The 16,095-nt window shown below is 45.9% G+C and overlaps 1 protein-coding gene across 4 annotated transcripts in view; it reads right to left on the bottom strand.

The window, feature by feature from the left end:
- The window catches only part of VPS35L (VPS35 endosomal protein sorting factor like), a 138,978-nt gene that overhangs the window by 85,249 nt on the left and 37,634 nt on the right, over positions 1-16,095 (bottom strand). For all 4 annotated transcript variants that reach the window (XM_061401291.1, XM_061401289.1, XM_061401292.1 and 1 more), the window contains exons 9-12: positions 11,441-11,500; positions 5,760-5,856; positions 5,003-5,050; positions 3,711-3,804 (exon numbers count right to left, since the gene is read on the bottom strand). In XM_061401291.1, coding sequence (XP_061257275.1) covers positions 3,711-3,804; positions 5,003-5,050; positions 5,760-5,856; positions 11,441-11,500 — 299 coding nt within the window. The remainder of the gene's footprint in view (positions 1-3,710; positions 3,805-5,002; positions 5,051-5,759; positions 5,857-11,440; positions 11,501-16,095) is intronic.

The following is a 16,095-nucleotide window of genomic DNA, read 5'->3' as shown; positions in this document are numbered from 1 at the left end:
AGATCCACTGGGGCGGTAAATTCCAGGGGCAGCTCTCTAGAGCTGTTGGAGATGCTTCCAAGTACAGGGATTTAAAAAAATATTAACAACAACTGTCAGATCCATTTTTTACTGTGTTCTGATTCTATTGTTTCCTTCTACTAATCATTCCGTAGAAAAAGCAATAATTACCTGTTAGGTGACAGCAAAGAAAGACCCAGTGGACGAGCAGTGGAGATGAATTGAAGGGGCTGTGACTTAGAAGAGGAGTTAATCATACTTTCCCTTAATAAACAGCTCTGAGCACCCCCCACGCCCTGCCTACTCACTGCCTTTGTGTTTTGTTTATCTCTTTCCATAAAACCAAATGAGCAGCTTGGAAATCTGCTCAGGTCGAAAAAATTTCTACCTAGAGTAGCAAGGGTAATTACTCACGATACCCATCTGTTGTTTCTGCCTCCCTGGCACTCATTCTCTGTCTCTGGAATCAGCAAAGTGGATTTCTCTTTGGGGACTCAAACCTACCTCTCAGATAAAGAGGTTTGCGGCAGCTGGACCCAGCCAACCCTGGGTTGCCAGGGTGGGCGCGTGACCCAGGCTCAGTCAGCAGGCAACTGGCATATGTACGGACTAAGGACCCAAGGTGGTTCCATGAGATTCTGCCCAGAAACTGGCTAGAACCACTGGCGAAAAGATAATCTTGTCACTGAGGTTCCTAAGTTGAGAGGCTGGAAGACTTTCCACCATATGGAAAGAGAAAGCTGCAGACTGAAGTCACCCAGAGGAGAGCAGAGCTGAGCCACAAGGAAGGAGACAGCTCCCGACACAGCTCAGGGTCCCTGCGTCTGCCATGCCGGGACTACCCCAGGCTCCTCAGATGCGAGCGCCAACAAATCTCCACCTTTGTTTCAGAGTACTATGAACTGGGGTTTTGCCATTTGGAATTGAAAGAGTCCTTACTAATGCACACTGTCTCTTATTCTTTTTATATCAAAAGATTTTCAGTAACTACCCAACCAGAGGAAAGGGTGCTCTGCCTGAATTGGCACAATTGATTTCAGATACCGGACATCTCACCCAGCTTTCCTGGGGTATGTCTATAATCTCTCCTCATTGCCACTGAGTTATAGAGCTGCATCTGCCATGCAAAGGTACTTTGAATGTGAAAGTGAACGAAAGCGTTAGTAACTCAGCCCTGTCCAACTCTTTTGCGATCCCATGGACTGTAGCCTGCCGGACTCTTCTGTCCATGGGATTCTCCAGGCAAGAATACTGGAGTGGGTTGCCATTCCCTTCTCCCAGGAATCATCTCAACTCAGGGATCAAACCCAATTTCTCCTGCATTGCAGGCTGCTTCTTTACCATTTGAGCCAACAGGGGAGGCACTTTATACGCAACAAATATCATCTTTCACCAGCTTGTGTACCTTCCTTCAAACTTTAAAACTGAGGAGGTTTGCAGGGAATGAATTTTCCCCTCACTTTCTGATTTCTATATAATAATTGTGTGTCATTAGACACACTAAGATTCTGGGTCTTTATTACTGATGTGAAGGTAAGTTCAAAGAATGCTACAAGAGGAAAGGCTGCTGCTGCTAAGTCGCTTCAGTCATGTCCGACTCTGTGCGACCCCATAGACCACCAGGCTCCCCCATCCCTGGGATTCTCCAGGCAAGAACACTGGAGTGGGTTGCCATTTCCTTCTCCAATGCGTGAAAGTGAAGTCGCTCAGACATGCCCGACCCTTAGCGACCCCATGGACTGCAGCCTACCAGGCTCCTCCATCCATGGGATTTTCCAGGCAAGAGTACTGGAGTAGGTTGCCATTGAGCACAAATACACAAACAAGGCTATCTTTACATCCTCCCCACCCCACCCCACAGGATCCAGTCCAATTTTGCACACAAAGGCCCTCAGCAAACTTTGACAAGGGAGGAGCATTCAAACTTCGTGATACTGGAGTTGAAGCTTAGGCCCTTAGCAAACTTTGACAAGGGAGGAGCATTCAAACTTCATGATACTACAGAGGTGAAGCTGGAGGAAATATATCTGATATTCTTCTATGAAAAATCTATGCCAGTTTCAAGCAGATGGCAATGCATAAATATTTTGGCCTCAGTTACTACAAGGGAGCAGGTGCCCTTAATTGGAAAGCTTTTTCTTTTTTTTTTCTTTTCTCCTTTATTAGGGAATAGACCTATAAAAAGTGTTCTTCCTAAGGATGTCTGCTTCTCACTCTGAGGGAAATGATTTTGATTTCTTTGAGATGCTGGAGACCACAGGGCTTCTATCATATGCTAGATGTCAGGTAAAAGAAGCTGATCAAAGGCTGCAGTCCTCACCTTCTAATTTCATAGTACTGATGATCACTAGTAGCTCAGCTGGTAAAGAACCCACCAGCAATGCAGGAGACCCTGGTTCGATTTCTGCGTCAGGAAGATCCCCTGGAGAAGGGATAGGCTACCCACTCCAGCATTCTTGGGCTTCCCTAGTGGCTCAGCTGGTAAAGAATTCACCCGCAATGTGGGAGACCTAGGTTTGATCCCTGGATTGGGAAAATCCCCTGGAGAAGGGAATGGCTACCCACTCCAGTATTGTGGCCTGGAGAACTCCATGGACTGTATGGTCCATGGGGTCGCAAAGAGTCGGACATGACTGAACGACTTTCACTTTCACAGTAGGGGAGAGATATGTCTCTAAGAGTAGCTTTGTCTTCAAGAAGTCTGGACCCTACAGGTCCAGGACCCTACAGAATAGGGGAAATAACCCCTCTGAAGGTAAACGATGCCCAAGGAACCAGTAAGGGGGACTCCCATGAAAGCTGACAGAGGCAATGGCCCCAAGTGAGTTGAAGAAAAATGACTGTAAACTCTCCACAGGGTGCATTTTTCATAAATGAAAACTTAGTAGTTTTAAGTGGAGAAGGCAATGGCACCCCACTCCAGTACTCTTGCCTGGAAAATCCCATGGATGTAGGAGCCTGGTAGGCTGCAGTCCATGGGGTTGCTGAGTCAGACACAACTGAGTGACTTCACTTTCACTTTTCACTTTCATGCATTGGAGAAGGAAATGGCAACTCCAGTGTTCTTGCCTGGAGAATCCCAGGGACAGAGGAGCCTGGTGAGCTGCCGTCTATGGGGTCGCACAGAGTCGGACACAACTGAAGTGACTTAGTAATAGTAGTAGTAGTAGCAGTTTTAAGCAGGAGCTTCACGGTGCTTTGAGGAGAAAAAGGCTGAGTGACCCACAATCTGAACCCATCAGAGCAGCCCTCCAAGGCCAGGCAACACAGACCCTGATGCCTGCCATCACCAGGAGTGCCTCTCCCTGCCAGACAGCCCTCACCAACTCGCACTCTGAGCCAGCTCTTTAATACAGAGACCACAAATCTGATAAAACAATCAAATTCAAAGACAAAGGGAAAGCACATTTTGAGTCAATGAGAAGTTAACCTATCACCCGAAAGGCCTTGGGAGCCTCCTTCCTAGCAAGAAGGGAGAAACAATTAGTTCTGAAACCCAGTTCATTTGTGAGATGATGACCCTAATTAGAGTTACGGGTAAGTGGGTCTACTTAGAAATTAATTTTAAACAGAAATCCTACAGCCCTGCTTTCTGTGGACAAGCTGTGCTCTAAAATTAGCAGCTAATGAAGTCCTTCGTCCAGTGACTCGTGAGGTGGCGGGGAGGGAGAAGCACGAACGCTGGAGGAGGCAGGATGTGGTGGTCTCACCCTGCACAGGTAGGCCCTGGCGTACACCGACACCAGCGGGTCCCCGATGCCCCGGACCATGCACGTCAGCCGCGGCAGACACTCTGAAATCCCCCTGCGAGAGATGAAAAGACAGCAGCATTTACACCCAAAAGTCTACATTTAGACTTCCTGAAGGTAGGGGGGCAAAATCAGGTTTCAGAAACAAACCAAGGTCAAAGTTGACATTTTCTAAGGCCATGTACCAAGTCTTTCTCTCTTGCCATAATTCATTTTTTTGAATGGTTTCTTTCATCTCTACCATCTTTTCAGTGCTGGAGTCTAATCTTTACTTTTTTCCTGTTTGAGGTCACTTTTACTAATTTAACTATTTTTGTCCCATCCCCAGTTATCGTCCATTGACAGGTCACTAGGTCACTCCTCACCCTTCTCGATATTTCGGCTGTTATCTATATCCCTTTGGCATGGATTTACTGCTCCGTGCTCCACCCACTCTTAACGCCTGACCCCAGCATCCCCCTCAAAGTGAACTGTGACTTCCTTATTCTTCCAGCCACATGGGACTTCCCTCTGCCCCAAGCCTTATTCTCCCCCAGCTGGTGAACGAAAACTCCCCCAGGCATCACCAGACCTAGATCAAACACACTTGGTATACATTTTAAATCCAACTCAGAGTACAAGTCAGCCCGTGGCTCTGAGGAGTTATCTAGATGGTGTCCAACGCCACTCAGAAAGCGGATCTGGTTTCTCCTGGCTCCGCAAAACTACTCTCAAAACAACGTCCGAGGTGACCCAGAGTAGCAGAGGGCTCAGGGGTAAGGGCTTTGCCTTCTGACATCTCTGACCTCTTCATCGTCTTGGACAGCAGCCACAAAGACACTGAATGAGGGCTCGTGGGTGCCGCTCCCAGTCTGGTGTGTGCAGCTCGATGAACGCTCACAGACCCCTTCACAGGGCTTGCACACGGAGGAGACCGGGGGTCAGAGATGCTAAATAAGTTTCTCTGGACCACACAGCCAGTAACAGCAGAGCTAGGATGTCAAATCCAGTTGATCTTCCATGAACTAATCAACCAACCTCTCCCAGCCTGAGTTTTCTTCTCCGTAAAACGAAGATTAAAAAGTGATCTCTACTTCATTAAGTTTTCATTTGGATTAAATGAGAAAATGGATGGAAGGTGCTTAGCACCAGATCTGCTACACACTAAGCAGTCAAAGAATGATAGCTGCTATTGCAGCGCCATTCACAAGGGCGTGTGCAAGAGAGAAATTTTTTGGAAATGTATGGCTCTGGACATTTAAGAAGAGCCTTACGTTTTGGAGAGGAACTTGTTACACTTCAGGATGGAAGCTTCCACGTAGCTACAGAAACATTCCGTTAAGGAAGACATTTTCCAGACTGCCTGTTCCCCACGGGGAAAAGCCTAACTGTTCACGCAGAGAGCTAGGTGTGCCTTCAGGAGAGGGGCCACGGCAGCTCTCGACCATCCAAAGAATTCAATCAGTGAGTGGCTTGTGGGTTCTACATTTGGTTTTCAAGGTTTGATTCTTATTTAAAATAAAATTTGGAAAACGTTATACGCTGATTTATGTTTATGTGCTGAAATTTAAACTGGGTTTTGAGCACTTCCAACTGAAGCTTTATGGGGAAAGGATGAAACTTAGAGAACTAAGATTCCTTTTGTGTATAAGCTGGACTGTCTGTTCTTCAACACTGGTGTTTGTGCAGAGAAGCTGGACCCTGCTCTTTTCAAGGTCTTAGGACCAGAGAAAACATACACAAAAAAACCCCAAAGCATTTTAATTGAGAAAATTAATGTGGGAATGTTCTTCAGGGAAACAAAAGCCTGGTACACAGCACTACAGTCAAAGTCTCTCTCTCCAGAGAACTGGAGAGAGCCAGATCCAAGGGCTTCTTGGACATTGTGGCTGGTGCTGTGCTTCCAGGAGAGCGACCCTGACAGGATCCCATTTTCAACAGGAATCTCAGGGCAGCCCCTCACACCGCCTCTATTAACAGTGCAACTCTTGCAGCCTATCTTTAAAATCATCAGACAGAAAAAAAGGATACAATCTTGGAATGAGTTCCCTGATGGAAGCAATCTTGAAAAACCAATTTAAGCATGTTTCTTTGGCTGTGTCATTTACATTCTCTGGAGAGAAGTGATCTGTAAAACAAAAATAATACCCATCAGCCTTCCTAATTCTTGGGATCTGTTACAGCTGCTCTGAGTCCTGGGACAAAAAACAGTTACAGTGCAGCAGAAGGGTGGGGCGCCCAGTCCTTCCATGGCTTTCCTTGCAAATATCATTATTAGGAAACAACCAGTGACGATGAGAGCGGACACACAGAGGCTTTCTAAGGGCCAGGCACCACTCAGAGAGCTTTACAGACATCAGCTCACTCGGTCCCCACAAGAGCCCTCCAAGTCATGTACTCTTACGGTCCTCTTTCACAGACACAGAGAGTGAGGCACTGCCAAGTTTAGGGACTTGCCCAGGGCACGCTGCAAGTAGACGTAAGAGCTAGAATTCAACTCAGGCAGTCTGGCTCCACAGCCTATATTCTTAGCCACTGCCCTTAATTTAATCCAGAGGCTCTTGGTGTACCCACCAGTAACTACAGAGATACTGCTAAGAATTCCAGATGCTTGAGGAATCTGCAACTGTAACATGGAATGCGATGGTCCATCACATGGACCTGACGTGTATGGTAAGTCAAGACCCTGAGGTGAGAAATCAGAGTTAGGCTGCCATACCACTTGAAGACTTGAGTCACCTTCTGACAAAAATGCTACTTTTCCCTACTATCTGCTCTCTTCTTCTTTAATAATAAGACTCTCATTTTCTGCTGGGCAAACGGCCATCCTTGCAGCTCAGTGTGGCCATGTGACCAAGTTCAGGTCCCAGGACATACACAGGAGTGCAAGGAATCAGCTCCAAGGGAAGGGGCGTGATCTTCATTTCTTCTTCCTTCCTGCTGGCAAGAATGCAGATACAAAGGCCGGAACCTCCATAACCATCTTGAACCACAAGAGCAAGAGAAGTCAAGACGGCTGGCACCACAGGCTGCCTGCCAGCTGTGATTCTCTTTACTGTGATTTTGTGTTTTCTGGAACTGATGACCAAGCCCAATCAATGACATACGTCTTAGTAAGAAATGGAAAAGAGTATGGAAAAATGAAAACAAACAAAAAAACTATTCAACACCAAGAAGGCTACTCTTGAACTCTCACATTTAAATGATTTCTGCACAAACTGGAGCCCGATCCCACCCCTCGGTGTGCTTTACACTTTTATGATTCAACCAAAAAGGGAGAAACTGATTACTATAGAACATAAGAAACGAATGTTAGCCTGTCGCCCTCATCATGTTGCTCAGTGAGTCATTTTTCATCCCTGGTTCTACTTTCTGCTACTTGGTGGTACACCATTAAAGTGATTAAAATATCTACGGAATCAGCAAAAAATAAAATTCTAGGTACTTCACTAGCAGAGAACAGTCAGTAATCACAACTGCAGATATTTCAGAACTGCAATCTCAAGTATTAATCTATTTTTGGATGTTCTGGCATGCTTCATTCATTGGAGAATTATTCACTTGCCATTTTCTAAGAGAAGGGAAATTACCATTTTTCCTCTCCTGGCCTGAATCCATGTACTTAAAAGTAACTTTTTTTCAAGTTCCAAGAGATCTAGATAGGAAAAGATAAGGGCTATTCTTAAATTCATTTGTCAGTCTTGCCTTTTGGAAAACAGAGGAGGGGTGAGGTTAATTTCCCTTAATGTGACTGAATCATGTGACTTGAGATCCAAAAGCAAAAATAAGTCTCTGAGGTCATCTACTAAAAACTTTTGCTTTCCAGCTGAGGGAACGGAGGTGCAACAAAGGGTGGGATGACACGGAATCTGGCTGCCAGGGAAAGTGGGACATCACACCAAGGCAAGTTGTTCTGCGTGTACACACCAACAGCCAGCTATGCAATAATCCACATATGCAATACAAAGGCTTTATATTTTCCTTCCAGTTCAAGAGATCATTTAGGAAAAGGATTATGTCATACAGGACTTTAAAATCTTACAGAAAAAAGTAAATAAATGAAATGGGAAGAAAAAAATGTTATAGCAAGCTCAACAGTACATTTCATTACTTTGTCTGCTCACGACGAACGTCTCAGGAACCAATTAGAAGATAAGAGAGCACAGCACATAAGAGAGACCCTGCCCTCATGAAGCTTACATTCCAGTGGGTCTGGTCAAAGAACAAGAAAGTGAGCCAAAGAGATGTGAGAGGAAAGGGAGAAGTAGCCAGGTTAGGAGGGGCTGCAGCCTTGGCGAGGAGTCTGGGCGTTCTTCTAAGTGTGACGGAAGCTGCCTGAAGAGCTCTGAGCAAAGGAATGACATGACATCAATTACACTTCAGCGCCTGGGCTGCTACATGGAAAATGAATTTAGAATCTGGAAATTAATTCAGAAGAAGCTTCAATGTAAAGAAGAGCTGAGACATTTTCTTCCAGTTCCCACTTATTTTTCCTTTATGGGCTCCTTTTTTCAACCCTGAACTTCTGTGGATATTTTAAGAGAAGGGAGGAGACCAGTGAGTCTGGTTCTCTTCCATTTGTCAAGTCTCGACCATGGCAGTGAGACATCTTTTTACGTAACAGGGCTCATAGGGGTGCCACGTCATCTTAATATGATGACCTGAAAGGCCAGGTCAGCTAAGGACACTGCTTATCCAGAGGCGGCTATATCAGCCACAGGGAAAGCCAAAGACAGGAATGCCCATGGCTAATGAGGAGAACCACAACACAAGAAACCCAAGTCACTCATCCCAAGATGGAAATGAAATTGTTTTACCACTTAGAGTACAAGCTCTCTTCCCTCATATGCTGGATGAAGAAATGTTGGGGGAAAATTACCATATCTAGCAACATGTACTTTCTGTGAACCCAAAGGACATCAGTATCTTTCCAAACCGGTAAGAGCTATGCTTCAGTTAAAGCTCCTGAAGGTAAAGGGCTCAAATACTAAGATCACAGTCTGAACTTGATTCAAATGGAAAGAATCAGTACACATGCCACCAGACTTCTCTCTACACATAATTTCTTTAGGCAGAATTCTGCATAGTGGGTTTCGTAAGTTTTCTTTATAAATATTGTTAAGAGTCATCCCCAAGATTAAATACATTTTTGAGAAAAGTTTGCCCCTCTCCTTTTCAGGTTCTAGGAAACAGAAGATACATGCAGATAAAGATTTTAACTGAAAGGGGAGAAATGAAATTCTTTTCAAGAAAACAAAAGCCTAATTCAAGGTTAAAAAACAGCAAGTATTTGGGAAAGCAAGAATTTAGTAATAAACATGCTAATTAGCACATTTAGACAAGCACTAAAAGTGAATATGAAAATAGCCTTTTATTTTGAACTTATAGTTTTATAGTTCAAGTAGGGAGAAAGCTATTAGTAATTTTTCCTTGCATTCATTCATACTAAGTTGCTTTAGTTGTACTGGACTCTTTGGAACCCTATGGACCCACCAGGCCCTCTGTCCATGAGACTTTCCAGGCAAGAATACTGGCGTGGGTTGCCATGCCCTCCTCCAGAGGATCTTCCCAACCCAGGGCTCGAACCTGCATCTCCTACGTCCCTTGTATGGGCAGGCAGGTTTTTTACCACTAGAGCCACCTGGGAAGCCCAGTTTTTCCTTAACTAGCCCTAAAATGTTGTTGGTATAGTTAGTGAAAACTGACAGGAAGGAAAATTATTGCAGGAGGTATGAACATAAATGCCCCTAGGGGCCAGGCAGGTGATATAAACAATAGTTAGGTATACAACAATAGGAGGAAGTAGAAACTATACCAAATAGCATTTTAAAAAATACTCTGGTAGCCAAAGAAAACACCTAACTGGGTTTAATTCTGCCTGTGGGCTGAGAGTTTACTGCTGCTAATATAACACATGGAAGAAACACTGGCAAGTGTAAAATAAATGCACCAAATTTGCCAAATCCTTAAGCTGACAGAGAAGGCCTTTCCATCAGGCTGGCCTCTGCCTCCCAGTCCTGAGAAGCCTAGAATGTGTGCTGCTGCTGCTAAGTTGCTTCAGTCATGTCCGACTCTGTGCGACCCCATAGACGGCAGCCCACCAGGCTCCCCCCTCCCTGGGATTCTCCAGGCAAGAACACTGGAGTGGGTTGCCATTTCCTTCTCCAATGCATCAAAGTGAAAAGTGAAAGTGAATTCCCTTAGTCGTGTCCAACTCTTAGCGACCCCATGGACTGCAGCCTACCAGGCTCCTCCGTCCATGGGATTTTCCAGGCAAGAGTACTGAAGTGGGGTGCCATTGCCTTCTCCGTAGAATGTGTGAGGAGCTGTTAAAAACCACTGCAGGTGGGAATGTGGTGGAGGGGAGGGTGGAGTGCAGTGCTATTCAATGGAAATACCATGTGAGCCCCATTCAAAGAGCTAAAACAAAAACGTGTAATTTTAAAATATACTTCATTTAATCTAATTCATCTAAATATCATTTCTATATGTAAACATGTAAACTTAAAAATCAGTGAGATATTTCATGGTCTCTTATTTGCATCAAGCCTCTGAAATCCAACATTTTTTTTTTTTTACTCACAGCATATCTCAGTTTGGACTGGCCAATCTCTAGTGCACAAGAGCCTCGTGGGACCAAGTGGCCAGCATAATGGATGGTGCAGGTCCAGCACTTAGAGCCAGGCTCTCACTTGCTGGTGGCAGGACTGTGCCAAGTTCCTGGCTCTTTCCCACTGGGTGGGCCCCCCTAAAATGAGATGCAGTGATTCCAAAGAGCTTTTCTAGCCCTAAAGGTCTGTAGAGTTCTGTCTTGCTTTCTGAGAAATGTGCATATTAACTAGTTTTAACGATACAGATGATGGAAGGAAGGAAAAGACAGAAACAGAAAGAGAAGAGAGAAAAAAGAGACAATGAAAGAAACAGCAAAAGAGAAAGAGACACAGAGAGAGAAAGACAAAAAAAGAAAACCCAAAAGACAAGACAAGACAGATTAACAGACAAAAAGAAAAGTCAAATTACAGGTCTGTCCGATGCCATCTCTTCATCCTCCAGGGAAGCAGGAGCAGGAGGAGGTGGGATGAAAGTGAAGACAGCCTGTTGTTCTAACTTGAACAGATGAGCGCACTTCCTCCCAGCAGTGCTAGGAACTCAGAAGGAGGAGTAAGAGAGAATGGATGCTGTTGCTGCGAGTTCCATACTAGCCTCACTGTCATCCTCCATTTATGTGACAAAATAAATTTGTGATCTCATTGTCCCATTATAACCTCCTGAGAGTTCAAATTGAGCAGCAATAAATTTAATGCAAACATCACTTGGGCATATACTGTAGATGCAAAGCATCTGTTATTATTGATTTATTTGATATTGTTCTTTAATATAAAATTAGCTCTATAAAGCAATTTGCTTCTTAGGAAAGATATACAGGAAAAATATTAAAATATCAAGCACCAGAGAAATTTAAGTTGGTATAAAAGTTCAGTTGAATCTAATCATAGGACCTTTTCATTCTTGCAGATTCAAATTACTTGCTCAAATCCCTAGCTGGCTGTTGGAAAAATCTGCTTTTCAAAGACTGAGATGATCAGTAAGAGTGTTTCTTTAACTTTCCACACACAAAAAATTTCAGGTCTCAATAAATCCTAACTTGATATAAACCTTCTAACCCTGACTTGAGGGCAGAATGAAACCCGCTGGAACAGCTATGACGTTACCTGGTAAGACACTGCGGTTATCCACACACATGGAAAAGATGCGCTCGTACACCAGCTTCCCTGGGGAGAAAAGGACATATGGTGTCAGCATCATGCCCTTCAGGTGCAAACACTAAATTAACATTTCTTAATTAGGGACAGAGATGGAGACAGCGCCAGGATGAGCTTCAACTTGTGAGAGTATGCTGCCACCTAGTGGACCAAATTTTTAAGCCATGATTCTTTTGAACTTAACACTTTCTGTGAAGAGGCAGAAAAGTGATCCTTCACTTATGCCAGGCAAAGTAAGTCAGACAGAGAAAGACAAATACTGTCTTTCGCTTATATGATTTCACTTATATGTGAAATCTAAAAAGAAATTAAAAAAGTAACAGAGTAATAGATACAAAGAACAAACGTGGTTGCCAGGGAGGAGGGGAAGGAATGAAACAGTGAGAGAGATAAATGACTCATGGGTATGAAATGTAGTTATGGGGAATATAATCAATAACTACGTATTATCTTTATATCATGACAAATACTAATGACTTATTGTGGTGATCATTTTGAAATCACTGTGTTATGTAACAGGAACTAACACAGGTCAGTTATACTTCAAAAAGAAACAAGCAGAGCCTGGGATCTACAGGCTCTATGGTGGGGTCAATGGCGACCTCCAAGAGGGCTTACGCCAAGGGGCACCTTCCAGGACTGCAGCGGCCAGTACCCATCCCCAGGGTGAGCCACCTCCTCCGAGGTCTCCACAGGAGACTCTCCAATACTAGCAGGCATATCTGATAGGCTGAAAGTGAGAGTGTTAGCCACTTAGTTGTCCAACTCTTTGTAAGCCCATGGACTGTAGCCTACCAGGCTCCTCTGTCCATGGAATTCTTCAGATAAGAATACTGGAGTGGGTTGCCATTTCCTTCTCCAGGGGATCTTCCCAACCCAGGGATAGAACCCAGGTCTCCCGATCTTCTGCACTGCAGGTGGATTCTTTACCACTAAGCCACGAGGGAAGCCCCTGAGGCACTTGAAAATATGCTCGTGTGGAATCTGTCCTCAGAGGTTCTAATGTAAATGGTCTGGGGCACAGCTTGGCCACTGGAAGTGTTCTTAAAGCTCTCCAGGCATGTAACTGAAGATAAGAACCACAGCCCCAAACCATGGATTCAATTTAGAAGTTCCTAGGAAGCCTCAGGGATCGAGCCCCAGTTCTCAAAGCTATCTGCCTTTGACCTCCTGGCAGGAAGCATTTGGTTACCGGCAGTCACAGGCTCTCCAAGGCAGCCACACCTGATGTGGAGAGAGGCCTCCTGAGATAAGCACAGAACTCCAAGCACTGGGACTGTATGCGCACAGCACAGCAGGCCACGCTGGGCGCTGTGTGACTTCTCACACCTCCTCAGGTGTGTGGACCCAACTTCAGAGAACCCAATGCCTTTACTCCTCCACGAAAAGCTTACCATCTCTCCAAAACCGGCCTTTTTTTTTAAAAAAAGACTTTTTGTATTTCATCTTCATATTCTAAGGGGCCTTTAACTATTAAACCATTTTTGGCCCAAAGAGATTGGTGAACATTTATTTCCCTTCGTTAACTTCAGTCCAGTTCAGTCGCTCAGTCGTGTCTAGCTCTTTGCGATCCCATGAACCACAGCAGGCCAGGCCTCCCTGTCCATCACCAACTCCCAGAGTTTACCCAAACTCATGTCCATCGAGTCGGTGATGCCATCCAACCATCTTATCCTCTGTCGTCCCCTTCTCCTCCTGCCCTCAATCCTTCCCAGCATCAAGGGTCTTTTCAAATGAGTCAACTCTTCACATCAGGTGGCCAAAGTATTGGAGTTTCAGCTTCAACATCACTGTTAAGTTAGTGGACAACTATTTTGAGAAATAACACCTGATCCTAGATTCCTTTCCTTTCTTGATTCACTTTCTTATAAACCAAGGACACTGAAATACAAGAGATCAGTAACAACAAGGGACAACAGTTAACATTTTCTGAGCACCTTACTTTGACACTGACCCTGCCAGTTCCTAGAGAGGGACAGACATCATGTGTTTCCTGCACATTCTCCCAATTAAAATTCTCCCCAGAAGTTCCCAGAGGCAAAGTCTACGTTTCACAAGTGAAGTTGTGGGAACTTCACAATGGGAAGTTCCACTTCCCATTCCACAAGTGAAGAGATCAAGGCTCAGGTTCACACCACCCTGGAGGAGAGGCAAGGAATGCAGGCAGAGAGATGCCAGAGCCCAGCTCCCAGCTCCCAGCTCGGCGCTCACTGCCTCCAGGGAAGTCCCAGCAAAAGCACCGCCACACCTGTGCGCTGCAGACGCCCAGGGCGGTGTTCCACATCCCCGCCCAGCTAGATGCTCCTGCGCTCCGTCAGCCTCGTCCACCACCACAAACCACCTGCCCCCCAACAGTAGCACGTGTTCCTGTGGAGCCGAGGGTAACAGTGACACATGCACAGTGGACCTCAGCACTCCGAGCTGCCACTCAAGCAAGGCCAGTCCCGCCCCCTTTGTAAAAGGTGAGAGTGGCTTTCTAGCCCCAAAGTGTTAACACAGTATCCTCCAGCCCCTGAACACGCAGGCTGCCTCGCAGGCCTGAGGAAAGCTATTCACAACAGGTCCAGACAAGGTTGCCTCTGGGAATCCTTTGAATAGGTGAAACATGCCCACCGTTCCAAATTCAAAAAGGCTACGGGAGGCACCGAATGATGTTCACTGCCTGGACCACCCTCGTTTGGGGGGGCTGGGGTGCAGAGAGGCACTTTTACTAGTTTCTTGAGTATCCTCCTAATGTTTCTTCAGGCAAACACAAGTGACAACAAGCAAGTGTTCTAACTTTCCCTTCTTTCTTACACAAAATGGAACATACTCTCACAGCTGTTCTGCATCTTGAGTTTTTCACCCAATGACATAACCTGGGTACTTTCCACACCGGAACACAGCACGGCTTCACTCCTTCTCAGAGGCTCCTAGAGCTGCAGTGCACAGACGTGTCATCTTCTGTTTAACTGGTCCCCTCTGGTCCGTCACTCGGGTTGCTGGGATGAATTCCCAGAGGTGAGTTGCTGGGTCAAAGCTACACCCACTTGTAGTTTTCACAGAGAGAATTTCCTCCATAAGCCAAGTGAGGGATATGGGTTTGGGTGGACTCCGGGAGTTGGTGATGGACAGGGAGGCCTGGCGTGCTGTGATTCATGGGGTAGCAAAGAGTCGGACATGACTGAGTGATTGAACTGAACTGGAGAGCAAGAAAGCAGGTGCTCTGACTGCTCAGAGAGAACTCAATTTGAGCCCCAGCTCTGCCACTCATTACCCTGGGGAAGTGGATGAGCTGCTTTACTTCCTTGTGCCTCAACCTCCTCATCTGTGAAGTGAGGATAATTATAGCTGCTGCTGCTAAGTCGCTTCAGTCGTGTCTGACTCTTCACGGCCCCATGGACTGCAGCCTACCAGGCTCTTCCATCCATAGGATTTTCCAGGCAAGAGTACTGGAGTGGGGTGCCATTGCCTTCTCTGGGATAATCATAGACCCTACCTCATAGAGCTGTTACAAAGACAGTGTGACTGAATATCACTAAAGAACCTAAAACAGTCAGGCCCAAATTTGCTGAGGATTTCTCACTGTTATTCTCAACCGCCAGCCCAGCTAATTCCTAGAATACAGGAAGGACAGCAGGCATCTACACCATACCTCAGTCCTGCTGGCTGAGGTGTGGGGCTGGGCTGCCACCACAGAGGCTGACAGAATGACTGCCCCAAATTCTCACAGGGTTAATGTCTGGATCTGGCCAGGTTTGCGGGCTCATCAGCCTCTTGGAACTAGTCTCACCCAGGGATGCTGACTCAGGCAAAAGAGACTTGCAGGAGGCTGGAGAGGGAAACCAGAAGGTCAATGTGTCAATTCACCATGAGAACAGAACCATCAGGAGAAACAGACACAGCCACCAGCCTCTCTGGCTGACTCACACCCTAGCTCCCTGAAGGCAAGCTGGGCATGAGGACAAGCTGAGGCCCAAGGGGTGTGTAATTGATGTCTACTCTGAGAGCCTAAAGCGTCTGTGTGTTCTGGATCACTCCCCACTCCATCCCCACTGCCTCCCCAGGTCCCTGCCACCCTCATTTTTTACCTGAAATGTTGCATTGGACTCACAACTGGGCCCCTTGCCCCGCCCTTGCCCTACAATCTAGTCTCAACACAGCAGTCAGAGGAAGCACATTAAAAATTAAATCAGAACTTCCACTTACTCTACGTAACACCTCAGTGGCTCCTCACATCCTCCAGGTCAAAGCCCAAGTTGTCTCAAAGGCCTACATGGCCCACCAGGTTTCTGGCCATGTCCCCATCCCCACTCACTACCACTCCACACCACCTGCAGCACCCTGGCCTCAGTTCTCCAAACCTGCCAGGACTGCTCCTACCCCAGGGCCTTTGCACTGGCTATTCCTTGGTCCTAACTGGCCCCACGTTGCCAGCATGTGGTTCATCTCTCATGTACTTCAAGTAATTGCTCACACATCAACTTCTCAGTGAGGCCTTCTCCAACCACCCTATTTAAAAGTGCAGCCCACCGCCACCCACTGCTCTGATTTGGGTTTTTTTTTCCCTCCATAGCACCAGTCCTCATCTAATATACAATCAGGTTTACTTATGTATTCTGTGA

Source organism: Bos javanicus, chromosome 25 (assembly GCF_032452875.1).
Source record: "Bos javanicus breed banteng chromosome 25, ARS-OSU_banteng_1.0, whole genome shotgun sequence".
Lineage (NCBI taxonomy): Eukaryota > Metazoa > Chordata > Mammalia > Artiodactyla > Bovidae > Bos > Bos javanicus.
Note: the sequence above shows the minus strand (reverse complement) of the source record. Positions and strands in the feature narration are given on the sequence as shown.